The 25,711-nt window shown below is 37.1% G+C and overlaps 3 protein-coding genes across 4 annotated transcripts; 1 reads left to right on the forward strand and 2 right to left on the reverse strand.

The window, feature by feature from the left end:
* Positions 1 to 554: 554 nt before the first annotated feature.
* LOC138402385 (flexible cuticle protein 12-like) lies at positions 555 to 14,167 on the reverse strand. Its single transcript, XM_069498674.1, has 4 exons — positions 14,149 to 14,167; positions 13,939 to 13,976; positions 1,205 to 1,358; positions 555 to 748 (listed from the first exon to the last, which is right to left on the reverse strand). Exons 1-4 carry the CDS (start codon positions 14,165 to 14,167, stop codon positions 555 to 557), a joined length of 405 nt encoding a protein of 134 aa, XP_069354775.1.
* Positions 14,168 to 14,169: 2 nt separating this feature from the next.
* Positions 14,170 to 16,116, forward strand: LOC117982197 (protein FAM32A). The gene is made up of 2 exons (XM_034968515.2): positions 14,170 to 14,550; positions 15,321 to 16,116. The coding sequence occupies exons 1-2, from the start codon at positions 14,341 to 14,343 to the stop codon at positions 15,441 to 15,443; spliced, it is 333 nt and encodes a 110-aa protein (XP_034824406.1). The 5' UTR covers positions 14,170 to 14,340; the 3' UTR covers positions 15,444 to 16,116.
* Positions 15,909 to 25,665, reverse strand: udt (protein undicht). Of its 2 annotated transcripts, none has more exons than XM_034968514.2 (10): positions 25,523 to 25,665; positions 25,325 to 25,439; positions 24,361 to 24,595; positions 22,765 to 22,981; positions 21,921 to 22,114; positions 20,286 to 20,446; positions 19,660 to 19,764; positions 18,496 to 18,749; positions 17,895 to 18,114; positions 15,909 to 17,512 (listed from the first exon to the last, which is right to left on the reverse strand). In XM_034968514.2, the coding sequence occupies exons 1-10, from the start codon at positions 25,572 to 25,574 to the stop codon at positions 17,224 to 17,226; spliced, it is 1,842 nt and encodes a 613-aa protein (XP_034824405.1). In that variant the 5' UTR covers positions 25,575 to 25,665; the 3' UTR covers positions 15,909 to 17,223. The 2 variants fall into 2 exon arrangements, with proteins under 2 accessions (XP_034824405.1, XP_069354973.1); XM_069498872.1 differs by having other exon boundaries at positions 25,325 to 25,430; positions 25,517 to 25,665.
* Positions 25,666 to 25,711: the final 46 nt, after the last annotated feature.

Here is a 25,711-nt window from a genome sequence, read left to right on the forward strand (position 1 = left end):
GTGTTATGGAGTTTCTTTGCCCTTTCTTCTCCATGACTAAACACCTTAGCGAAATGGGTGGTAGATTCATTTTAATATAAATAGATCAATGCTGAACAATACAATTCAATTATTATTGGACTTGGTTGGTTTTACTTCTGTATTTATCACCTACCCTCTTGTGCTATTTATTTTATACATTGAGATAAAAGTAAACACTAGGTTGTTAGCTTCTAATTATTATAGAAGCCTGTTTAGATGATTAGGATTCTTACTTTGAAATAATACAGCAGATGCTTTGCTTGATTTTTAATTACTTAGTATTTGGCCTTACCTGACAAATAATTGATAAATGATAACTTTCATTAGTAATCATTGGATTTAATTTATCATCACTATTAAAGCCCACTGTGTTAACTTCTCTTTTTATCTAAATCTCACACGGGCATCAGTTTGTGATAAATATTGCGATAGAAATTTATGTAGATACTGGCATAAGTAAACTTTTTATTAACTAAGGACTTTTAGCTTTTTAGGAAAAAAACTGTTTTGGGCATTACTTAATCGTTTATTTTCTAAGCTGTAGGAATGGGAAGCACTTGTTTGGGTAAGTGTTTAGCGTCGACATGGAAACCGTCTGGGCCGCCTCTGTACTTGGTAACGTAGATCTTGCCGTCATCACCGATGAAGCTGTACTGACCCTCGATTTCTAACACGTACCCACCATTTTTAGTTGGCACTAACTGCCCGCGCTCTGATACGACTGTGTCTGTAAATAAAAAGAAAATTTGTTACAACGTACCTCTTTAATTTAATTCAAAGGCGGCAGAGACGTGGGGTACCTGGGCTTCGGGAAACCAGGGAGCAAAACTTTGGTTGGCTCCTTGATACCCGGGGACTAATACTCTATCGGTTTGTATTTTTTTAATGTTATTTTATTCTTTCCTTGGCTGAATAAAGGATATTTATTTATTTATTTATTATATGACTGTGCCCGTGCCACCCGTGTAACTTTAAAACATATTTTTTCGTAAATCTGGCAAACCATCGACACAGATATTATTAATTTTTAAAACGTGTTCACAAGATTTTATCGAGTTTGATTGTTTAAAATTCAAATGATGGCCAAACTACTCATGTGAAACTACTATGGAGAGCGCTGGGGAGCGCGAGAGTTCTCCCCACACATTTTTTTAATAAGTTCGAAAAGTAGGTAAGTACTTACTTTCAGCAGTAATATACCGTAGAGCGTATTGGCCGAATTCATCGTGCTTCTCCTCGTGTCGGATTGCTGGTAATAACCTCAAAGATTTGTCGTTGTTTGCGTGTTTCGGTGGCGCGCTCAATACCACCGCCACTAGAGAAGCAAATACCACAAACTGTAACAAAGAAATCTAACATACTAACACACTATAATACACTAACAATACTAACATCATAAACTAGCTGACGCCCCCGCGACATCTTTCGCCTGGATTTAGTTATTTAAAAATGCCGTGGGAACTCTATGATTTTCTGGGCTAAAAAATGGCCAATGTCACTATCTAGGTCCTAGAGAGTGACATCGGCTAGAGTCTAGGACCTAGGTCTTCAACCATGCAAAAAATCAAGTCGATCTGTTGCCTCGTTGCGACGTGATTGAAGGACCAATCAAGAAACAAACACACTTTCGCATTTATATAATAGAAAATATGGGTAGTGGTGCGGATGTGTGTCTCTCTGTCTGTTACCATTTCACGACTCCCCTGCTGAATCACTCAACTTAACGTTTGGCACAGTAAATATAACTTGCATCTTTGAGACGAACATGAAATAGGTACCTACTCAATAAGAAGATGGAATAATCAAAAAGAGGTATTTTTGCCAAAAGAATATTATAAATCAGTACATAAGTTATCGTTCACGAGAAATTATGTCTGTTTGTTTGTAGGTAGGTACCTACTAGGTAGACCAACTATTCAAACGATTTCAACAGCTATATTTGGCACAAAGCTTAAGCACTACCTAGATATGAACATAGCTTACCTACTGCTTAGGTATTTGTATCTTGGGATAAAATAGGCTTTCTACGGAATTGAAAAACAACCTATATCTAAGTATGTGTACGAAGTCACAGACCAAAGTTAGTATAAACTAAACCTTTGGATTCATTAAAATATGTAATGTTAAACTTACCGATTTCATGTTGCCCTCTCCTATGATACTGTGGCTAGTGATAAATCAAACAGTAGCGTCAGCGTTTAAATAGATGCCAAAGTAAGTAATACAACTTATAGTCCAATTTACAAACAAGTAGATCAAGTAGCCATCATTATGACTTGTGTGCAATTAAAATTCTACAGAAAAGTCTATAAGTGCATTTTTGTCAATAAAACATTACACATCGTACCAACTTAATGGGCTCGTTAATTAATTAAATTTCACATACTTACTAGCGCATTTTATAAATAGGTAGAATTAGTTAACATTCTTTTGTACAAAAACAAGACTCCATGAATAAATTACATAAGAAACACTATAATTAAAAATAAAAAGTATACTTTATACTTTTGAATTAGATCGTAAATTATTCTTTCATTCGTCTCGAGCTCAACCACCTGTTTCGCGTACTTATTGCACGATAAAAAAGAATAAGTGCCTATTTAAGTACTTATATAACTAACTAGGTGATGCCCGCGACTTCGTACGCATGGATTTAGGTTTTTTTAAATCCCGTGGGAACTCTTTGATTTTTGGCATAAAAAGTAGCTTATATCACTCTCCAGGTCTTTAACTATTACCCATGCAAAAAATCAAGTCGATCCGTTACTCTATTGCGACGTGATTGAAAGACAAATCAACAAACCAACAAACAAACACACTTTCGCATTTATAATATTTGTAGTGATAATATGGGTAGTGATTCTTGAAATATATTTTTTGCGGACGGTATACGAGGGTGGTGCTATGTGCTGTGAGCTATGTAAGAGGTTATCTGCGACGTGGGAGCCTATCTAAATCTGTATAATCGCACCCGCCAAATAATTATTATTACATGAACCGACGTGCACCGTGTACCTACTTAGGTATACCTAAGTAACTAAACTAGGATTTCAATATCAATAATGTTATTGTTTCCATTTGATTCTAGATAATAAGCTTTCAAGTAGACCCTCTGTATCTAATGCATTTTGCAATATAGTGCCAGGGTTGATACTTTGCGAGGATTTACTTAACTAGGTATGTACCTATTCTATTTATTCTCTAGGTTACGACTTTGCTTGAGAGTTGAGTGAGCTGTTTCACTCGGAGTCTTTATGGACATTCATTCTCTTCTATGAAGAAAAACATCGTGAGGAAACCTGCATGGCTATGAGAGTTCTCCATAATATTTTCAAACATATTGTGTGAAGTCCGCCAACCTGCACTGACGTACCCAGCGTGGTGGACTACTTATGGTCTTAACCTTTCTCATTCTGCAAGAACATCCGTTCTCGTTAGTGTTGTCCTCACAGTGCTTTCCAAAATGATATTTGAACTGCTTAAAATGCATAAGTAATAACTCAAAAGTTAGAGGTGTGTGCCTGGGATCGAACCCCAGACCTCCGAAATAAGAGACGGACAATTAAACCACTAGGCTATCATGGCTTAGTTGTACCACATATTAACTAATTCTACTTTAAATAGTATTGAAATAAATTGAATTGAAATAGGTAGGGTATGCTTTATTGTAGGTACACCATCATAAAAAGAAACAAAAGTAAAACATTACATAACTAAAATAGCAGTACAATTTGGCGGCCTTATATAGTATATAGTCTATCTACCTTGTACCTATCTACTACTTAGTATTTGGCTGCACCTTATTTGGTTGCACTTGATCGTATAGCACGTATTTTCTCAAAAGGAACTAAACTGTAAACCTTTCGAGCACGCCAACTTTACTCAAAGAACAATCATTAGGGAATCACTTAATCCTCCACTGCAAAAATCGCTTAAACGCTTAATCCGAACAATCCTTGTGAACAAAAGGACCTCGAGTGACTGTAAGGGAGCTCTCTAGAGGTGATGACTTCACGCTGGCCTGCCTTATCATCGTCATCGGCAAACAGCTCTCCCGTTTCTATACGCCTTTACAAGCTTTGAGCGAGTAAGTACCTATGTCCTATACTCCTATACCTACAAGTTGGTTAGTATATCTACAAGCTTTCTGTACCTACATAGGGACTGCTCAGGTGCTTTTTAGGGTTCCGTACCCAAAGGATAAAAACAGAGCCCTATTAATGTCACTCTGCTGTCTGTCTGTCTGTCCGCGTGTCACATGTCCCTAGCTCGCAGACGAAAATATGTACTTATACAAATTACAAACCTGGGATTTCGGTATTTTAGAATATTTTAGAATAATAAATAATTTTAGAATATTAGAATTCTGAATATTAGAAATTCAATTAAATTATTTTTCAGGAGGTTCTAGAATGCTTGACTTAATTTATAATACTTAGATACTACATATATTCCGAAGTAAATACAAAAAAAAATACATTTTATACTTTGTAGTAAGATTTTTTACACCTTTTTTACCTGTTATCTGCCAATGCCACCTGCATGATCCAAACTTCATAAGTACCTCGCTCGCTGATGGTTCCTCCCTGTATTGGGGCAATACAAAGAGAAACTTTCAGCTTTTATAAAATAACGAAGGTCTAGCCCTCGCGGGCTCTTATAGTCCAAAAGAAAACCTCAAGATCTCGAATGTCGTGACAAATTATACGTACCGTTCATACAAATCCTATATGAATATCGAAGATGACAGGACAATAAAAGTTCGTTAATATTACCATATAACTCAATAGATATAGATACAGTATCTAACATAGTATGAGACTGTGATGTACGTATGTAGGTATGTAGCAAGTAATTAGGCGACGTGCGGCGGGAGGAAACGGAAGCTCGCCGGAGATGAAGGCGCGATACAATATCCGGTTAGACGCCATTTCCGCCGCCAGACGCTCGTGTGTGCATGCCTTTAAATATAGTGCTTTTATTTTCATGTTTATTGGAAATAGGTATGTTTTCCAGGTTTACAGGTGCTTACTTAATTTAATTTTTAGATAATTTATTAATTTCTAAAAATTGTAATATTTATTCTAACATTTAAAAAACTAAATAGGTAAATCTCGCGACATCGGACGTGTGGATTAGGTAGGTATATGAACCCCGTGGGAACTTTCTTTTTTTCTGGGATAAAAAGTAGCCCATGTCCGTCTCCGGGATACAAGCTTGAAGATACCTTCAGTAGGTAGGTACTTCCTGCCTACAAAATTACGTTAAAATAGTAAAAAGGAACGAACAGGCAGTCAGGCATACCTACATACTGTCGCATTTATAATTTAGCTGTGATATTTAAGCTTATTTAAGGATTAAGTACGTACTAGGTACATACCTAGACCTACCTACCTATATGGTTTTATCATACTTAATACTTATTGAAAATTAACGGTTATCATTTATAAAAGTTATACCTACTAGTGTTATGATCAGAATGCTATCTAGACTTTCTATATTATATTCAATCCGTATGTACCTATGTACCCACTTAATGTTCGCGATGAACCGAACTCACTTTCATTTTTAAAGCTTTTTTTTAAATTTCGATTCAAGCATTCTGAAAATCTGGAGCTCGTTATATGGATATCTATTCCGTTACTGCTTCAATAACAATCTTCTTCTATTTACTTATAAAAAGAGACCCTAAATCTACGCGGACGAACTACACGGGATAACTATAGTTGCGTGAATAGTAGTTAAAAGTAGTTGTGAATGTGAAGCTGCCATATTAAAGCTTTAATTGCGCAAGTACAGTGCGAACATTCGCATTGACACGCAAAACAACTGTGCTAGTAAACCACCCTTATAATATTGTAACCCCCATACAAACCACAAACAAGCAGAATAGGCCATATAAACAAGATTCATCGCGTTATGTGTGTGTCAACGCTGTCCTAGTTGTATCTAATATCTGGTGGCTTGTAAAACATCTGTGCGTTTGTCAAGTGTGAATATGAAGTTAATTTTAACAATAGAATCTTACAATTGTTTTTGTTTAGTGACCAAAAGCACGTAGGTAATTTTTCTAATTCCCGTAACTTCGTGGATTAAATTTTATTAAAAATCCCGTGGGAACACAGTTATTTTTGGGGATAAAAAGTGTCCGTCCGTCGATCTCTGTGGTAAATTTCGGTAAGATCGATTCAGAGACAGACGGAGTTTGTAACTAAGTAGTGTGGATCCGAAAAATTGAATATCCTACCCAGGTCCCAGGACATATAAAAGTAAGCTTTTGCCTAAAAAGGAAGTTAAAGAAAGGGAAATGCATAATACTTATTGACTTTTCCTTTCCTACTAAGAAAAACCTGGTATTCTTATGTTCAACTCTCTGGTTCCAATCTAGGTTACAACTTAGTAGATAATAATAAAGGATTTATTATAGATAAGGTAGCTTAATATAACGAAAACTGGCTTAAAGTACGTACCTTCCTAGACCTATACCTAAGTAGGTATGTCTACATTTTATTATGATAAAATGAAAATAAAGACAAAAATGTATCCCAGTTGACCAAACGGTCGCGGATAACCATTACTTGTACTATTTATTCATGCTACTTATTGCTGTGTTATGTGCTTATGCTGTGTTCACAGTATCACCCCGACACTGTATCCGCGTGGGTCAGGAAGTTTGAATTAGTACGTTTTCATGCGGCTGCGGCGCGACGCGTGCGCATTTTCTACTCTGACACCTTCAATAATAATGATCATTTTGATGAGTAACCCTAATATAATGTCATAGAGGTCAGAGATCGGTATTAAAAAAGTCCCGCGATTGTAATTTGAATTTTGGCCAGCTACCGATTCTAACGAAAAGTACAGAGATAGCTTGCATCCCGGGGAAGGTTTTTTCCTCGGAAAATCAAAAGTTCGTACGGGGTTTTTAAAAACCCAAATCCACGCGGATGAAGTGACGACGACGCGAAAAAGACGAAGGCAAAGAGTTCCCACGGGCATGATCTAATTACTATTAATTTACTAAGTATCATCTGTATCGTAAGTAAAAAGTCCAATCACGTTACCTATAGGTATCTATTTATTACTAGCTGACCCGACGAAATTTGTACCGCCTAACAGTCGATTGTTTAATTTTTTATTTTTTTAATAAGTACTTACAATTTTTTTATTTTTTTATCCATAAGAACCATCTTCAGTTAGATATTACGAAATAATTTTCATATCTTATAATATCTCATCAAAAACGATACACAGACATAGAATACCTACCGATTAGTCTACAGATAGCGGTCACCCCACAAATAAATCTGATTTACTGCTGATGCCATCTCCACATTACCACCCTTGATTACTCCCCGCGGTAGTGCATGCCACTGATATTTAATTGACTTCTATGCAAGTTATAAAATTATTATGAAATATTAATTAAAACTATACCTATATATAGCCTAGCCCAAAAACTAAAGATCATTATCCCAAGTTCTCTTGGCAACTAGGTATAATTTTTTAAGTAGCTTTAGTTTTAAGTTTGCGTAATAATTATCACCACTATATCTTACAAATCTAACACCATACCAGACCATCAATATGAGTAATTTATTACCTATTTTGAATAAATCATTTGACTTTGACTTTGACTTTAAGAAAAATATCTACTACCTACTACCTATTCATGTTTTTTCCTTCGGAAGAGATTTAAGTAATTTTTAAAGTTGCAACCGAAAGCAAAAAATAATATTTTCCTAAATTCACATACCTACCTAATCTGGCATTGACTCCAGGAAGTGTTCTTGCAAAAGACGATCCAGCCCGCATTTTAGAATCTATAGGTAGAGAAGCAGATTTGCGGTAAAAAAATGAGATGAACATTCTTATCAACTGCACAGTTTCGCATTAATCGTCCAAACACAATTACATCTGTTATTTAAAACTAAACTATCGGGCTCTTGGTGACACCCCCCGATGTTCCTGGGTTCATTTAACCCCCTCGATCATAAAACGGAACAATAACTGCCTGGTCCAGGGGCGCAAGGGGATCTGATTGCAGCCGTTTAACAGCCCTACTTTAGGGCGAAATTGCACGGATTTTGTATCGATTTTTATTTTCACTAGCTGCTTCTTAATCAGTAATTAATGGTTTAAAAGAATTAAAGCTAAACAATAACTGGTCTAGTGTGTGTCGGAATAACTAGGTAATGTGAAGTAGTCATGCTAAGGTAAAAAAACTTTTGCCGTAATATAAAAGGAAAAATTATTTTATTTCCATTAGATTAGAGTATTCTATGGGAAGATGTTTGGCAATTGGAATGCAACTTTAAGTCTACAGAATGCATCCCACGGGCCAAGAGACACAAATTTGATGGTTGATGGAAGCATCACTTTTGTGCTAAAGGGAATTAGGCCCTTTAGGGCCCAAAAAATCAAGCGCTATTTGAAGATCTTAGAAAAAGGGTTATCAAGTCTACCATGATTCAAGAACTGGCTGCTAAAGTTGATTAGATTTTAGAATTTACAGTATTTCATCCACGGAATTTACCTAATTTTAAAACTTGCCAGTAGGTAGATTTTTGCGGCGGATATAGGCATACCTATATTAGGTAGGCACAGGGTTTAGAGTTCAGTCTGAATAATTAGACGATTATTATCTAATTTTTTGAAAATGTAGGTAAGAATATTTTAGTTTCATTGAAAAAACAAATAGGACAATTAAGTTAGAGAGAAGATAGGCGTTATTGATGGCAAGTCGTTTTTCTCGCGCAAAACTTTGTTGATCCCATAATCGTGTCGGTAGACGGCGAAAATTTCATAAATCAATCAAACTTTCAAACAAAGATCATAATTCCCACGCAACGAGTCTTCTGGAAAACTTAAATTACTCTTTTTCCGCATTACGAGTGCGAAAAATCTTCTTGACGGGCTGAGAAATTGATGGTGTCGAAAAAACTGGCAAGTCTAAATCCGGCGAACTTTTTACGTCAGCCGAGTTTCACTTAAACGAGTTTCTACATCCATTTGGAAGTTGGTCGTATACGACAGGCTGACAAATTTTAATGAACCTAAGCGGGCCGCTAATGTCTGCGACTTGCGTAATGGGAAAACTTTGGAGCCTCCGCCCTATTTTAGAAGGAATCCCAGAGGTTTTCGCCTCATATAGGCGCCTACTCGTAGGTAGAGACTAGAGAGGTAACATATACTAGAGGCGATAATGTCTCACAAAACGGCCTCATCCTGACTGTAAACAAGAAAACCAGTACCTAGTATACTTTTTGTAATTTAGTGCGGCCTACCTTATCAGAAATATTATTGGCACTAGCCAGATCTTCTTTTACCAACTCATCAGTTTGACAGCTGCATCCATGCATCACTAACATAATGACAACGTAACAAAGTATACCTATAGTCCGCGACAGGTCGAGATGGCAATCGGGGTATGAGGCGGGGGGACACGGACGGCCCGTACTCCCGCACGTCACCCGCGCTCGTCCGCACGGGTGTGCGGGCGTTCCCTCCCCGATTGCCATCGAACTGTCGCGTACTAGGCTTCATAGCTCTATGTGAACCTTCAACCTACCCATCTACCTATTTAAAATGTTCATTAGTTCCAACTTCCAAGCCTAAATAAGCAGATACAGCTACTCGTACGGTCTATGTGTTTGTGGTTGGTAAAGCAAGTGCATTTTTAATATACCTACCTATTCATCTCAACAACTCAAAGCTCGTAGACACACCTACCTACCCAAAAAGTTTCGATTGTTTTCGAACACATTAACAAAAGTCAGTGAAACAATAATTACTTCAGCGATTACTCGAAGTCGTAATTTATTTCGATTTTCGAATGAGCATAGGTTCTTCTAAAATGTTTTATTTCACACAATACCTACATTATAGGTTTGGAATTCAATACTCTTTGCAACAATAAAATGCGCAATCATTTCGACGTGTGCCATTCCAACTCTTTCATCGAATGAACTGCGGGACTATAGGGTAGTATACATTACATTATAAATTTAGACGTGGTCGTTCTATGACCAGCGAAAAAACGTAGGGACCACAGTGATTGTGATTTAAACAGCTAACCCCCGGTTCAAGGCGGCGTCGGAGTCATCCATCATACGCTTTACATATGTTTGAATAAAGCTCGTGGGAAAACGATTTCCTCTCAGAAGTTAAAGCGGAATTCTGCAACTAAGTAGGGTGACCACGACTCTGTGTGTGTGACCTATGGACGGCCGTAATTAGGCGCCCTTTGTTTTGTTTGGCTTGTCAGCTGTTGTCCTAATAATTGTACAATTGTTTTGTAGTTTCATCCTTCTTTATGGTCTGGCGATGTGTTCAAGTAAATTAGATATAATATTATGTGTGTACAGCTTCGCATTATGATTATATGACTAACTCAAAGATAAGGGTGAAAAAGGCCTTTACTTTTTATCTAAAGCATTTCATACCTCTAGACTGAAAATGTAGATTACGTGCGTTTTATTTTAGCATTTAAGCTATCGTGATCCGATTTTACGGTGACGGGTTCAGCGATGGAGATCAGTAGGAACTGTCGATCTGCAGCTGTCTCTCTCTCTTTCCCTCTCTTTGATTATTTCATGTACGACAACTAGTGTCTCTTAGGTATCTACTACTACTACTTTTGGACTGCTTTCCAAAAGTAGTAGTAGTAAATACCTACTCTGAAGAGTAGTTCTACTGAGACAACTTCTACTGAGAAGAACGGGCTATTGCTCTTTTAAAAAAAACATAAAAAGTTACAATATTATCAATATAACAATTCACTACACCATCTCGTGGGCAACTGAAAATTCAGATAAATAATGTTGTTTATTTGGTAAATACTTAAATACTTTTTCATGTTCATTAATTTTTTTCATTTTCAAAGTACCTAATGTATTTCTTATTACCTAACTATGTATTTTAGGTATATTTTGATTGAAATTATATTAAGTAAGTATGCAGAGTTTTCTGAACTAGCATTTGTTTCGCGACCGTCCTAAACTATAGCTGTATCATGGTGCACACATTACAAATAGCGGATTAGGGCAGTTTAGCAAACAAGGCGTCACTGGCGTGTGCCGCCACCCTTACAGCTAATGCTATATTAATGTCTATTAGAAGCCGCCCTTTGTTCTGGCCTAGAGTCGACGATTTATTCAGATTTATTAAACTAATCCGACGTGCTAAGCCGCCGGCTTTCGCACGAGACGGCAATACAAACAAAAGTCAAGTATTGCGATTGTTTGATTGTGCCTGTAAATAAATACTATAATCGTGTAAGTAGGTACTGTACATAGTAATTCCAAATTGCTTTTTATCGCACGCTCAAGTTAAGTGGCTGCACTCTTACGAAACAATACCGTGTTGCCTAACTGAGAGGGTACCATGAGGCGGTCTCTTCTTTGCAGTTTTTTTACAGTTAGGTACTTACTAACAAAAAAAAATATGTGAGAATTTAATTATTCAGATTTTAGATGATACAGTATCACAGATGCTTATCCGTGATAAACTTTCCAATCGCTATAACTATAATTATTATAAGTACTAATTACTATAAATAACGAACTTCGTACCGCCTAACAGTCGATTCAAGCAGATGCGGCGAAGCCTGAACTTCTGTGAACGATACGTCGCGGCAAACCAATGGTTTTATTTTATGAACAAGGTGAATTATAATCCAAATAGCGCCTGCACAACGCGAAGAGCAATTGCATTGCTATAAGAAAGGAATATGTGCTACTAGGTGTATTTCAAATCAGAAATGAGGAGATTCGTAGAGTAGAACTTCTACAAATCAGTTCGTAATTAGAACTGATAGACATCCGGCTCCCAAGGTGTTGAGGTCCCAGAAAGCACTGCGCTCGCAGTCTCACCATTAGGTGGATAGATGACATAAAAAAAGGGAGCTGCTGGATCCAGGCGACGACGCGTTGCACGATAGAAGCGTGTGGAAGTCACTACAAGAAACCTATGTCCAGCAGTGAAAGTCTAATAGTTAGCGGCAACGTTTTGTCTCTCTGGATATTTTTTTATTCAATGAGAATAGGTAGGTACTCTTAACTGCGGTTTCATTCGGAGTACATACCTAAGTCACGATACAGATTACAGGCTATGATGGCAGCGGAGTAACCTGGAGAGCAAATAGACGCCCAATTCAGGAGGTCCGGGATTCGATTTCGGGCAATCTATAACTTTTCGGAGCTTTGTGCGTTTTAAGCAAATATCATTTGCTTTATCAATGAACGAAAACATCGGGAGGAAACTTGCATGTCTGATAGTTCTCCATAAGCAAAACCTGTGTAAAGCCTGCCCTTCAGCACTTGGCTGATGTGGTGGTCTATGACCTAAAGCCTTCTCATTCTGAGAGGAGACTCGTGCTAAGTAGTGAGCCGACGATGGGTGGTTGTTGATGTCGATTATAATGATGGTTTCTACGTTTGGTTGATTGCTACAAATCGCTTGGCAGCACTGCTACAGCGCTCACCTCTTGGTACGCAAGAGAGGTTTTCCCATTTTATCTATAGCCAGATTCCACAAAACAATCTCATTACCGGCGTTTCACTTTACACTTCCTGCCCATTCGTGTGCAATCTGTAGTGTGCAAATCCGTTAATCTCATTTTGGCGGGTAGTCGAGATGCACGTGGCGCCACGTGGCGGCAAATCAAACTAATCTCGGGGCCGTACGCGGCGGCGGGCGCAGCGCGTGCGCGACGGAGATAAGGCCAAGAAACGCCATTCATTCTCGGTTCTTTTGTCGCGAACAATCACATATTTATTTATGATATTTGCTACAAGTAACCTGCCACCCCTACGCATTAATGCCCCCAGCTTAGGTAACTGAAGCGTTCTTTTGTCTTTGGTGTTGATATCGTGACTTAACGTTGATAAAATAATATTACGTAGTATAGGCACTTTTTAATTGTCTTGTAATATAATTCATTAGGAACTCCTAAATAAATTGCTATTGCCTCGCTTGCGCTTATGACTGTTCCATGAATAAATATTTTCTGTTCGTTTTTAAAATTAGAAGCATTATCCCGCACCGGGTTAGCGCGGGGGCTGTGCGGGTTTGCGGAGCATCCCCACCCCGATTACCATTTCTACCTGTCACGTAATATACTTATAAGAAAATGTGTGTATTATTTATTACGACATCGACGTCGGTACGCCTCGGACGTGCGGTGTGGGGACCTCCGACCTCGTGACCTGTTTAGCTGGCTGGCTTCTGGGAGGGGGGGATGCGTACACGCATTTCCCAGCGTTGAAAAAAGGGCTGGCTCTTCCAACATCAATGGTGGTGGTTGGTAATTTCCTGTCTGCTTTCATTATTCCCCCAAAATCCCAAGAGCTGAACACTCATGAGAGTCTGTCCCGAGCCTGCGACAGCAAGCCTGCAAGTCAAGGTCGTATGATACGCCCTGCAGGATTTCTTACACCTTTTGCTAGGCATTCTCTTCTTTACTAAGATTGGCGCTGGCTGCACAAAAACTGTGATACCTACAAAAATAAATCTTAACCGGGCTTATGTGTTTAATCTTCAGTATTTTTTTTGCGGGCAGCTAATTATTATCTAAAGCTAATTCCCAATCATTCCGTGACTGCTTGTTATGCATAACGAGATTTTGGTACTTAACGTTATTCTTGTAGGTTGGTAACGTTATCAATCCGGTAGAAACTTTTCTCAGAACAAATAGGTACCTGCCTACCACCTAAGGTAAAGCCCTATTGTGAGATCTTGACAAACGACGGTTATGTTGACTCAAGAAATAATTGAACTGTTTTGAAAATAGAATACAATTATTCTTATTGAAGTTATTGTGCAATGATGGTTACAGTAGGTATACTAGGCTACAATAGCCGAAGCGAAGGTAAAATAGAAGGAATAACATTTCATAAGTAAGTACTAAGTAGGTACCTGTGCTTGAGCGAGAGGTTCTATAGGGATGGGCCACGCTCATCACGCTAGTTTCATATCAGATACATATCGTGAAACTTTTGCTTTCGTCTATGGTTAACCTCACTTTGGCACTGTTATTGTCAGGCTCAAAATGGCTAAAACCCAGAGCCGTAAAACCAGTTTTAAGAAATGACGCTGTCATTATCAATTTGACAATGACAAGCTTACTTGTTATAGCTGTCATCATCGTCGTTCGTTTGACGTTTCATATCAAGTGTCAACAAAAACAAAAGTTAAAAACGATTAATTTCGTCGAAAGAAAGTGTTGTCGTGGGAATTCACTTTTGTTATTAAATTTAATGTAAATTTATAAATCTTTTGTATTAGATTGCATTAAATGTTTAGTGATAACTAATAACGATGGAAGAAGACGAATACGCGTGTGTCAACAGAGCACAACTGAAAATCAAGGACAATTCCGGAATAAAGAAGAAAAAGAAGAAGAAGGCTAGTAAAGAAACTGAGAAAGCAATCGAGAATGAAGTGAAGCAACAAATTAGACAACAACAAGCCAGCACTGAAACCAAGACAAAAGCGGAATTAGCTTTCCTGAAAATGCAAGAGAAAATGGTAGACACGGTTCAATTGATTAATAACATTGTTTATCAGACTAAAATATGATCTTGAGAAATAGTTTCACGTGATAATTTTACTATTATGAACTGACTGACTATTGATATTGCCTAAACCGCTGGATCCAGAAACTTAAGGTTTTGCTTGTAGGTTTGTTCTATGGTGCATACTTCCAATAGAAAAGTCTATTCAGAAACTCCACCAGAGTGAAGCCAAAGCAAATATTTTTTTCATTAAGCTCTTGAAATTATTCACTGTTTGAGCATTTTAAATATGAATTGTGAATTTGATAATATATTTAAGATGAGGCATGACTAAAAAGTGTACAATTATTTAGTTTGTTTTTTAGGATTCTGCACCTCAAAAGGAAAAAAGGAACCCTTTTAGGATCACTTTGTTGTCTGTCTGTCAAGATGCGTCAAGGGAATCTTGAAACCCATAGGGTACTTCCTGCTGACCTAGAATCGTGCAATACGGCAGGTAGCAATGTCTAGCACAAGTAAAGGGGAATCCGAAAACTGAATATATGGTTACATCTCAAAAAAAAGTGATTTCTTTATAATGGTATGAAATCCTTCATATTCGAGTCTGATTTGTATTTGACAAGTCTAACATAATACATAATATTTGAGTCAGATTCACATTTAACAAGTCTTAACATAATCATCATCATCATCAACCAATAGACGTCCACTGCTGGACATAGATCTCTTGTAGGGACTTCCACATGCCACGGTCTTAACATAATGCAATATTATTATTTTCAGAAAAAGCAAAGAATCCAACAAAAGGCTGAGATGACCCATAAACAGCGAGTTGAGAAGTTCAATCAGCACCTGGACAGCCTCACAGAACACTTTGATATACCTAAAGTATCGTGGACTAAGTAAATTATGTGTAAATTTTATTTTAAGCTATGTTACTGACTTTATATAGTAAGATTTAATATAAAACATAATTGGAAAATGCCATTTGAATTTTTTAAATATATTATTTTCAAACATTCTCTCTCTATCTGAGTCTTGGTAAATAAAACAGAATATGACATTTGAATGTTGAATTTGTACTTGGATATGTGTGCATTTAATGAATGGAACATAATATTTTATGACTTCAATTAATACCAAATGTGTTCTAATAATTTAAACGGGGACACTGTTACCCTAACTAGGAAGCCCAGCATAATATAAAGGAAACAACTTTTGTCTTTGTAAACAGTATAATTATATTTAAATTAAGGTATGAAAAAATTCTTAAAAAAACATTTTCAATGGATGGAACATTTTCAATGGACGGATTCATGATAACAGAAACATTAAAACTTATATCAAAATCTAATTTTATAATTAGTCTAATCATGCAAAAAATATAGAAGCAGCACTTATTTATAAAATTATACATTAATAAAGGTAAGTTCACAATAGGATGTATGTTTAGCTTGATCCTATCAAATCCTTACAGTACCTACATAGTATGTTTTTCTTGTAAAATGTATTGACATTTTAATGAAAAAAATGTTAAAAATCGGTCTTACAACCAAAAATAAACGAATGTTAAACACAAGTTTATTCTTTCAAGCCTGACAGATTGCTTTTGCAAAAACCAAAAACTGTCAGTTAAACTGATTTGAGTTTTCGTGGTAAATTACAGTCTATAACGAGTAAAATTTAACGCCTCACGCGCCATTTTATTTTTTGTGTCAAATGTCAATAGTACGATTTTTGTCCTTATTTCAAAGGTGAACCATACTTTTGACATGACAGTTGACCCATAGAGTTAAAATGGCGCGTGAGGAGTTATTTCGTACGGACTATACCTACTTTAACTAATTAGTCATTTTCCTCTATTAATCTATAATCAATACTTATATGTTTAATATTGCTCTAAAAATCACTATGACAATATTCCAGAGAGTTGTAATATAAGAACAATAATTCTGTGAGTAATATAATAACTACACTGACTCACAATAAGTGACTCAATACGTTAAAAAACATCACTGATTTAATGATGGATGTTATCTTCATTAGTCAACTTTTGAAAAAAATGTTAGGCGAAAGTTAATGTAATGCGAAAGGTAAGACTGTCAATAAATATCGCAATATTCGTGATCCCGTCAATATTAATATAAATACATGTATTGGTGTATAAATGTGATAATGTTATTTTAATTCTAATAAATAATGAGATCAGTATCACGATATTATATTGCGATATTTATTAATCATTTGAAACTTGCTTATAATATGTATAGTGTATACTTCTTACGAAACTATAAAAATTATAGTTTAAACTTTAAAGCTTTTTAATTATAGTTTAAATTTAGCAGCAAAATGTACATAAACTATGGAATGTGCTGTTGATTAAATTGATCTTATAACTTTATTTAAAAGGTAATATCTACAAGAATATAATACAAATATTCATTGATATTCTTAAGATCATTATTTTTTATCATATTAATTATTTGTTGAATTATAAAATTTGATCATCTACTCTACTATATTGCTCCGCTAAGAAAAAATGAATAGTTCACGATATTATGTGCTAGTGCTTGTGCTGTTTTTGTTGTAAATTTTTGCTGCCCAGAACTTTAACAAGCCCTAGAAACTGGTTTGATGGTTTCTTTCTGGTCTTTTTGTTTTATTAAATGTACAAAGTTGACACTAATCATTGTAATAAGAACCTTAATAAAACTAACAATAGCACTGGTATGATTACTTCTATCCTACTCGCACTATTGCTTCTCCAAAATGAGTAAGTGAAAGAAAAGATTTTTACAAAGTTCTCTTTGGTCGCCCACGGGTCAGTGCCGTCATCGAAATACATCGGACATTGATCCCTCTCTCGTTCGTATTCTTCCATCTCGATGGCGACGGCCGCGCCCTCTGTGTAGTTCCATGACGTCACATCCTGTTTCAAATCGCAATATGGACCCAATGCTTGAGACATAAGAACCCTGAAATTATTTAAAGCCTTATAATATTGTATAACTGAATCCAAGAGGTTCTCATTTTTAAGCAATTTAGGATTTAATCTATTTTATGGAAACAAACAGTAATAATCACATGGATCCATCCAATGTACCTTGCCTTATACTACAAGACCGAAGTACAAAGAGCCATTGACAAGAAAAGAAGAAGAAGAAGATTTTAGTCTTTATTTTAAAAGTGAACCATACTTTTGACATGACAGTTGAGAGAGAGTAAAAATAGAGTTAAAATGGCGCGTGAGGAGTCATTTTTACGGATATACACACAATTTTGAATAGCTTTTTAAATTTTTTCGTCAGTTTACAATTTAAAGAAAACCAAATAAAAGTCAAGTTAAATAATTAATACCTGTTCAGATCAGCTCTCTGGTAAACCCAACATCTGTATTTGGAGAACGGGTCCAACTCATCATATGTAATTAGATAAGACTTGAGATTCTCCTTCCAATATCCAATACACTTCATCTTGTAATCTGGATCACTATAAATATCTACGGGTCTACCCAGATAGTCCACAGACAAACAATAGTTTTCCTTTATCTGTATGGTTTTTTGATCAACATCACACACTGAAAAAAGATTCAAAAAGTATTATTAAAAATCCATTTCCATTAGATTATCCATACATAAATTCGCGACAGATCAAGCTGGCAATCGGGGTATGAGGCGAAGAGACGCGTTTGTCTGTCTATCTGTCCATCTGTTAGACACTGAACCAATTTAGACAATATTTCCTCAATTGATTATGAAACAATATGGATTAATTGATAATAAAGATACAAATCTGAAGATACAGATTAAATGCAACAGTAAATTTTGGTCTATTTTTCGTATTTCTATGGCTTTGCTGAAACAATCTTGACCTCTAAGGGGGTAAAATAGGGGTTTGAAATTTGTAGTCCACGCGGACGAAGCCGCGAGCATAAGCTAGATTAAAAAATAATAAGTACCTGAGAAATCACTTATGTTCAATTTACAGTATAAATTCGGACGGGGACTTAGTGTTACACCCCCAAGTATCCTAGTTTCGAATCTGACGTCTCCTTTCTGTGTAAAGTTGAATTTTCCTGCGACGGGGCAGCGGATGGGCGACGGGTCCTTCTTGAGGAATATGTCGTAACGCCATTGCTGTTTGTTCGGGAACTGCGTCCACGAGCATACCGTGTGGAAGTTGCTTTGTATCATGGCTAGGCCTTTGCGGAACCTAAAAATATTATGTTACTTATTACTTAAATATTAGATTTGTAAAAGTCAAATCATTGTTTCAAATTGGGTATTTTCTTACTTTTGGATTTGATGAATATTATTACTTTATTATAAACTAGGATAAAAATAATGACGTACACTGAAAAAAATATTAAAATCCAACAAAGATTTACAAAGTTACAGGCATTTTAATTTTCGAGTGGGAGGGTCTTCTATCCCTTTCTCGCAAAACGAAAATTTGTATGAAACCGCACGAAGCTACTATGGCATTAGTAGGTGTGACGTCAAACTGCTGTATCGCTATCTCGGTCTAATCAGAAATATTCAAATTCTTTTTTTGTTATAATATGATCGATTTAGTTTTTCAGTTTACGTCATTATTTTTATTCTAGTTTATAATAAAGTAATAAAAAATTGGAGTCAAATACCCAATTGGATACCATTAAATAATCACGCTCAGCGATGCTCAATCGCTTGATCATTTCTTTACAGTGCGGCATTGAAAGTAAACACGAGTAACGCGCCCGCGATTGGCGCGAGAAATTCCTCGTCGCACACTCGCTTATAGCCCGGCGACAAAACTATCGAAACTACACACTCGCTTCCCGCTGATCGCTCGTTTATAGTTTCTAGTTCTACTCGTTTCTCGTTCATCGTCAGCGGTCGGACCACTGCCTTATGATTGTGAAAATGAAAATGTATAAAATTAACTGTATTTATATTGAATATAACTTGCTTGAATTTATTTTAGAAACATCCCAGGCACATGCCTTAAGCATATACTATATCAAGTCACTTAAAAAGGTCTATTAAAGGCATTCCCAACTAGTGGTAGATGACTTTCACGAATCAAAAGTGCTCATTAAAGTAATGGTTTTTTTTTAATGTTCTTCAAAGCAATATCTGACCTTATAACATTGTGGTGTTGAGGCACGAAATCGAAACACACATAGTCCTTTTGACATCCGTCAACAGTGAGACGGGCCATCATTACTCTTGTATCACGTTGCTCTCTGCAAACAAACAAATGAAAAAAATAGTAATACTATTATTTATCCACAAATAAAGATATACTTGCATCCAGTCGACGTTAGCCTGACTAGTTTCGAACTCATCCGGGGTCCTTTATCAAGGGGGTCAGTCTGCGCACGCGTCGCGTTTAAGACTGCGGGTGGCTGAGGTGGGAGGGGGGGGGGGGGGGGGGGGGGAAAGCTGGATTATAAGAAGCGTGATAGCCTAGTGCTTAAGACGTCTGCCTCCTGTTCAAGAGGTCCTGGGTTTGTCCCGGGCATGCACTGGGTTATGTGTATTAAGCAGTTAAAATATCAATTTTTTGATGGTGAAAGAAAACATCGTGAGGAAATCTGGATGCCTGAGTTGTCCATAATTTTCTCAAAGGTGTGTGAAATCTGCCAATCTGCACTTAGGCAGTGTGGCAGACTATGGTGTAAGCACTTCTCATTCTGAGAGGAGACCCATGCTCTGTGGTGGCCAGTGATAGGTTAATCATAATGTACCAAAATATTGTATTTACCTGCATACATAAATAGTGCGCCTGTACCGGCCCTCATCAGGATAGTAAGTTTCGATGATGTGCGTCTCGTTAATGAACACATCGGCATCTATGTTGGCCGTGTTGATCCATTCGCCAGAGAAGTTTTGCGGCAAACGACACCCTGGCTCCACCACTTCAGCCTATAATGTTTTAACAGATATATATATTTTTTTAATATACAAAGAATATTAGCCAAGTTAATTGCTGACTAATATTCCCCTTTCCCCTCCAACTAAACGTAAAGCTTGTGCTAGGAGTAGCTACGACAATAGTGCAACGGGTGGGATTCGAACCGACCACCTTTCGGTTTTCAGTCCGCTCCTTTAACCGTTGAGCTATCGAGGCTATGTTACGATTGTTTCAATTCTGGTAGTTGTACCATGTACAATTTACTTTGCCAATGTGGCTAAGTTGTTGTACACAATATTATGACGTATCACGTAAGCTATAATGACAAGTCAAAATATATTGCTCTTTTAAAATGCGCGCTGTGGAAAAGGATAGCGCTAGATTTAGAGCCCTCGCCCACGGCGACTTTTTGATGCAAACGCGATATTGTCGCGCTTCTGTGTCGATGCAAACGAGAAAAAATGTTGCACTGATGCTCGGTTCTCTATTCACGCGCCACCCTCCCTCCGTTCTTCCCCCGATGTCATCCGACAAAGTCGCGCGTTTGCATCGATACAGTCGCGATGCAGTAGCACGTTGCAAATGCGACTAACACGCGTTAGTAGTGATGCTGGCGTGCGTTTAGTAAACGCGCGACAGCATCGCTACAAAAAGTCGCCGTGGGCGAGGGCTCTTAGACCTGTTGATTTAGCGATTGTGTATAACAGAAGTAGCCACAGTGGAATGGAAGAAACTCGCTTAAAGGAATCTTAGGCTGGAGGAAACTGGAACCTAATCTTAAATAGGCTTGAAAAATCTAATGCTGCCCTCATAAGTCTCAAAGGACCCAACAAAAAATATTTATTTGAAACTCCTTGTTATAGTTAGACCAGGCTGGGCTCACTTGGTCACGTGACCCGGTTGGCGACGCGTCTCAGTCTGTTATGAAAAGATATACTGTTATATAAAGATAACAATTTAGGCCATAGAAAGAGGCGCATTCAGAGGCGAGCTGAATTGCACATTATTGCGTCGTAATACTATTTATTTAACCATTTTTGATATAGCATATAGCTGTGATAGCCTAGTGGTTAGGACGTCCGCCTTCCAATCGGAGGTCGGGGGTTCGATCCCGGGCACGCACCTATAACTTTTCGGAGTTATGTGCGTTTTTAAGTAATTAAAATATCACTTGCTTTAACGGTGAAGGAAAACATCGTGAGGAAACTTGCATGCCTGAGTTCTCCATAATGTTCTCAAAGTTGTGTGAAGTCTGCCAATCCGCACTTGGCCAGCGTGGTAGACTATGGCCAAAACCCTTCCCACTCTGAGAGGAGACCCGTGCTCTGTAGTGAGCCGGCGATGGGTTGATCATGATGAACCATCTTTGCTGAGTGAGCCTTATTGTACCTGTAGGCTATAAGTTAGCTTTTAATAGTACCTTATATAGCTAAAAAAAGGCTCACCTTTTGTAGCTAGTATTAAGTATGCTGCGGTTTAACTTACCTTTACAGGAGTAACTCTGTATCTCTCTGGAGATTTTTCCACAGTCTTCAATGTATTGCACTGTGGGGTAATGGAGGCCCCAATGTACAAATCATCATCCCTGTTCTTTAGGAAGCACCTGTACCTCTCGTCTTTACGAGATTCCTTAGTGTTGGCCACGGCAAAGAAGTGGTTTTTGTTGACAAACCAATGGCCTGTAAAGAATAAAAGTAAATAAAATCTATAAGACTGATGCATTCAGGTCCAAACGCACTTACGCGACGCGGCACGTCAATTGGGTTTGATTGGAGCAAAGCGCACTTGGGCGACGCAACGCGGCATATATAGTTTATATGAGTTTGTATACATACAATACATATAAACTTGCTACTTTTTCTTGCTTGAAATCTCCGAGATTTCTGAACCGATTTGCGTAATAATTTTTTAATCAAAGATTCTAAGATTCTTTATTCAATAGAGAAACTTTGCGACATTGTCCCATAAAAAATTTGGATTCCTACTCCTCAATCCTTATGCTGTATGGGACCTAACCACCAAAACTTATGTGATTAGAAACTGTCAGTTATAAATTGATAATATTAGAGGTACCTACCAAGTAAAGAATTTCTGAACAGGACCTAACTCCTCAGCCCTGATGCTGTAAGGAATTTCATTTGTGGTGATCCCACGGGATTTTTAAAGAATCAAGGCGTATAAATGTTTTTACGAAATTTGGTACTGAGATAACTTGCATCCCGGGGACGGGCTACTGGAAAATCAAAAGTTCTCATGGGATTTTTAAAAACCTAAATCCGCGTGGGCGAAACCGCGGGCATCAGCAAGTATTCATAAATAATTTTCTTACCAAGGCAGCTATATTCAACAACCCCATCAAAGGTGCCAGACATGCCTGGGCACTTTCTATAAGTAATGTTGAATTTCTGGTTGGTAATCAAGAACTGTGTGCCAGCTGTCTGGCAGGATTTAATCTGTGCATCAGGATGGCTGCATTCACCGGTGAATCTAAAACGATTCTGATAGGCAAACTGCCACACTCCTTCCAGCGATGATCTACAATTCACCTGTTATACAAGCAAAGCATGAAATTAACATCAGTATCCTTATTATAAATGCGAAAGTGTTTGTTTGTCGGTTTGTCCTTTAATCACTTTGCAATGGTGCAACTGATTGAAGTGATTTTTTGTATGGGTATAGATAAAGACCTGGAGAATGACATAGGCTACTTTTCACCCCAGAAATTCAAAGAGCTCCCACAGGATTTTTAAAAAACCTTATTCCACGCGGCCGAAGTCGCGGGCCTCAGCTACTCTCAAAATAAAGATTGATTGTCAAAATGGTATAATGGTACAGAACCCTTCATGTGCGAGTCTGACTCACACTTGATTGATTTTTAGGGTTCCGTACCTCAAAAGGAAAAACGGAACCCTTATAGGATCACTTTGTTGTCGGTCTGTCTGTCTGTCAAGAAACCTACAGGGTACTTCCCGTTGACCTAGAATCATGAAATTTGGCAGGTAGGTAGATATTATAGCTGACATTTGGGGAAAAATCTGACAACCGTGAATTTAGGGTTAGATCACACAAAAAAAAAATTGTGGTCATGAACTAATAATTAGTATTTTCAACTTTCGAAGTGAGTGACTAGATCAAGTAGGGTATCATATGAAAGGTCTTCACCTGCACATTCTAAAACAGATTTTTATTTATTTTTATGCATCATAGTTTTTGAATTATCGTGCAAAATGTCGAAAAAATACGACTGTAGTACGGAACCCTCATTGCGCGAGCCTGAATCGCACTTGGCCGGTTTTTTTTTTTAATTTCTCTGCTTTGCCTAGATAAAGTTAGTTTAAGAAAGAATCCTGTATCCTTCTCGAGGGTGTTTTTAAAGTTTTGGTGCCAAATAACATTACCAAAGTTAAAAAACACAAACAAAGATGTAATAAACAAACAGATGCACTTTTGGATTTATAATACTAGTATAACTTACTGGAACAGTTTTATATTTATAGTACTAGTATGGATTAGAAATTACTAGAACAGAGTTTTATATTTATATAGTACTAGTATGGATTAGAACCATAGATAGAATAATAGGTAGATTTAAGTACTGTGTAACCGCGTATGAGATGAATAACACGACAATTATTACCATTGTTTAGTAGTCAATATTTGTATTAAACGTTTTTTATGTGAAAACAAGTAAATAACTCATGAGGAATACAATTACGCCACGAATTCTCAAAGTTTGTTTTGCAACTCCTTGTATGTATTTTTGAAAAAACCAGTTACACGATAAGAGACAAAAAATAGGTTAGCTACGTCTCTGTTTATCACATTAGTAACTTTATCTGTTACTAATAGCTCTCTTTTTAGTGCAAATGAGAAAGCAAACGTTCCTGCATCTACCTTTATTACTCTATCTACGATTAGAACTTACTGGAACAGAGTTTTCCGAGAACAATGAAATAAGATTCTGATCAGGATTAAGTCCCCTGCACACTCTTTCAACAGTTGGCTCCTCGTCAGCACCCAAGTCTACACAAGGTGTTTCAATTTTCTCCAGCACATTGACAGTTCGCACTATGAGCTTCACACAGTAGTAGCAGTTGGTGTACTGGAACACCATTGTGTAGTTGACATGGTAGTCTGCTCTGATGTTTACACACACACCTCTGCAGAGATAAGGAAATACTTTATCAAACAATTAACTATAATGCAACTGTTGTGTCAAAAGTATGATTTCAGTCCTTATTTTAAAGGTGAACCGTACTTTTTACATGAATTAAACACAGATAAAATGGTGAGTGAGTTCTTATTTTGTACAGACTATAATATAGGTAGGTATTTGACAATCTCGAAGACAGATTTTATATTGAAATAAATTTTTATAAGGGCTTTTTAACTGTCTTCCTACTGCAAAGAACCAGCAAGAAACTCAGCAGTTACTCTTTTTAAATATTTAATTAACAATATTATGACATGTATGACATGTAACTGCAGTCTTGCACATTGGTGGAGTGTGATACGAGTCAGAACCACTTAATTATTGAATGCTGTGATCTTACAAGTGGAAGGGCCCATGTTTCCTAGTAGGGACAATTTTGGTAATTTTATATTCCTCATTTTCCTTCGGCATCTGGTAAAATACTTCGATTGTTGATGTAACAGATTAGATACAGGAGATATTAGATACAGATATGTTTCACCAAGCCATTTGAAGTTCCCAATGATGCATAGTCACCAACAAACTGTCTAGGTTTAATAATTGAACTGCCATACCACTTCCAGATAAGAGCAATTATACTAGCTACTAGCTATGCCTACCGCCTAGGTGAGTATATTCTTCTCTGAATATGAATGTTTGGGCAAAATAAAGACATGATCACTGAAGTTTTACCCACCTTCCCGTCATCTCATTTGCATTGATATCAGTTATTGTCTGTTGTCCATTTTCAAAAGAGAACCATGTATTCCTCAGGACTATAGGAATAGTGCACTCCGCCGAAGCTGATGATACTGCAATACAATATAACATTATTGGACGGTTGGGCGTAGCCTCTTATTGACTGTTAACGAATTACTTCAAAATATACACTCACCAGCACAACATACTAACGAAATAGAGATGAATATGTAAGGTAATAAGCCCATTTTATTTGAACATTTAATAAAATATTAATAGTTACAAGAATAAACTGAAAAATTAGGTAAGCGGAGTGCGGACCGGACAACAAAGTTTTGGTTCAATGGTTCAAATCTCGTTCAAACAAACAATAAAAAAAAAATTT

The sequence above is a fragment of the Maniola hyperantus genome, chromosome 5, assembly GCF_902806685.2.
Source record: "Maniola hyperantus chromosome 5, iAphHyp1.2, whole genome shotgun sequence".
Lineage (NCBI taxonomy): Eukaryota > Metazoa > Arthropoda > Insecta > Lepidoptera > Nymphalidae > Maniola > Maniola hyperantus.

What these genes read in the sequence shown, in the direction of transcription:
- LOC138402385 (XM_069498674.1), bottom strand. An exon ending in AACCTCTCGCTCAAGCACAG is followed by an intron (nt 1,359 to 13,938) that starts GTACCTACTTAG and finishes TCTTTGTTACAG; the next exon opens with TTTGTGGTATTTGCTTCTCT. An exon ending in ACGGTATATTACTGCTGAAA is followed by an intron (nt 749 to 1,204) that starts GTAAGTACTTAC and finishes TTTTATTTACAG; the next exon opens with ACACAGTCGTATCAGAGCGC.
- LOC117982197 (XM_034968515.2), top strand. Translation starts at nt 14,341, where the DNA reads ATGGAAGAAGACGAATACGCGTGTGTCAACAGAGCACAACTGAAAATC. An exon ending in TGAAAATGCAAGAGAAAATG is followed by an intron (nt 14,551 to 15,320) that starts GTAGACACGGTT and finishes TATTATTTTCAG; the next exon opens with AAAAAGCAAAGAATCCAACA.
- udt (XM_034968514.2), bottom strand. Translation starts at nt 25,574, where the DNA reads ATGGGCTTATTACCTTACATATTCATCTCTATTTCGTTAGTATGTTGT. An exon ending in TTCGTTAGTATGTTGTGCTG is followed by an intron (nt 25,440 to 25,522) that starts GTGAGTGTATAT and finishes ATTGTATTGCAG; the next exon opens with TATCATCAGCTTCGGCGGAG. An exon ending in GCAAATGAGATGACGGGAAG is followed by an intron (nt 24,596 to 25,324) that starts GTGGGTAAAACT and finishes TTATCTCTGCAG; the next exon opens with AGGTGTGTGTGTAAACATCA.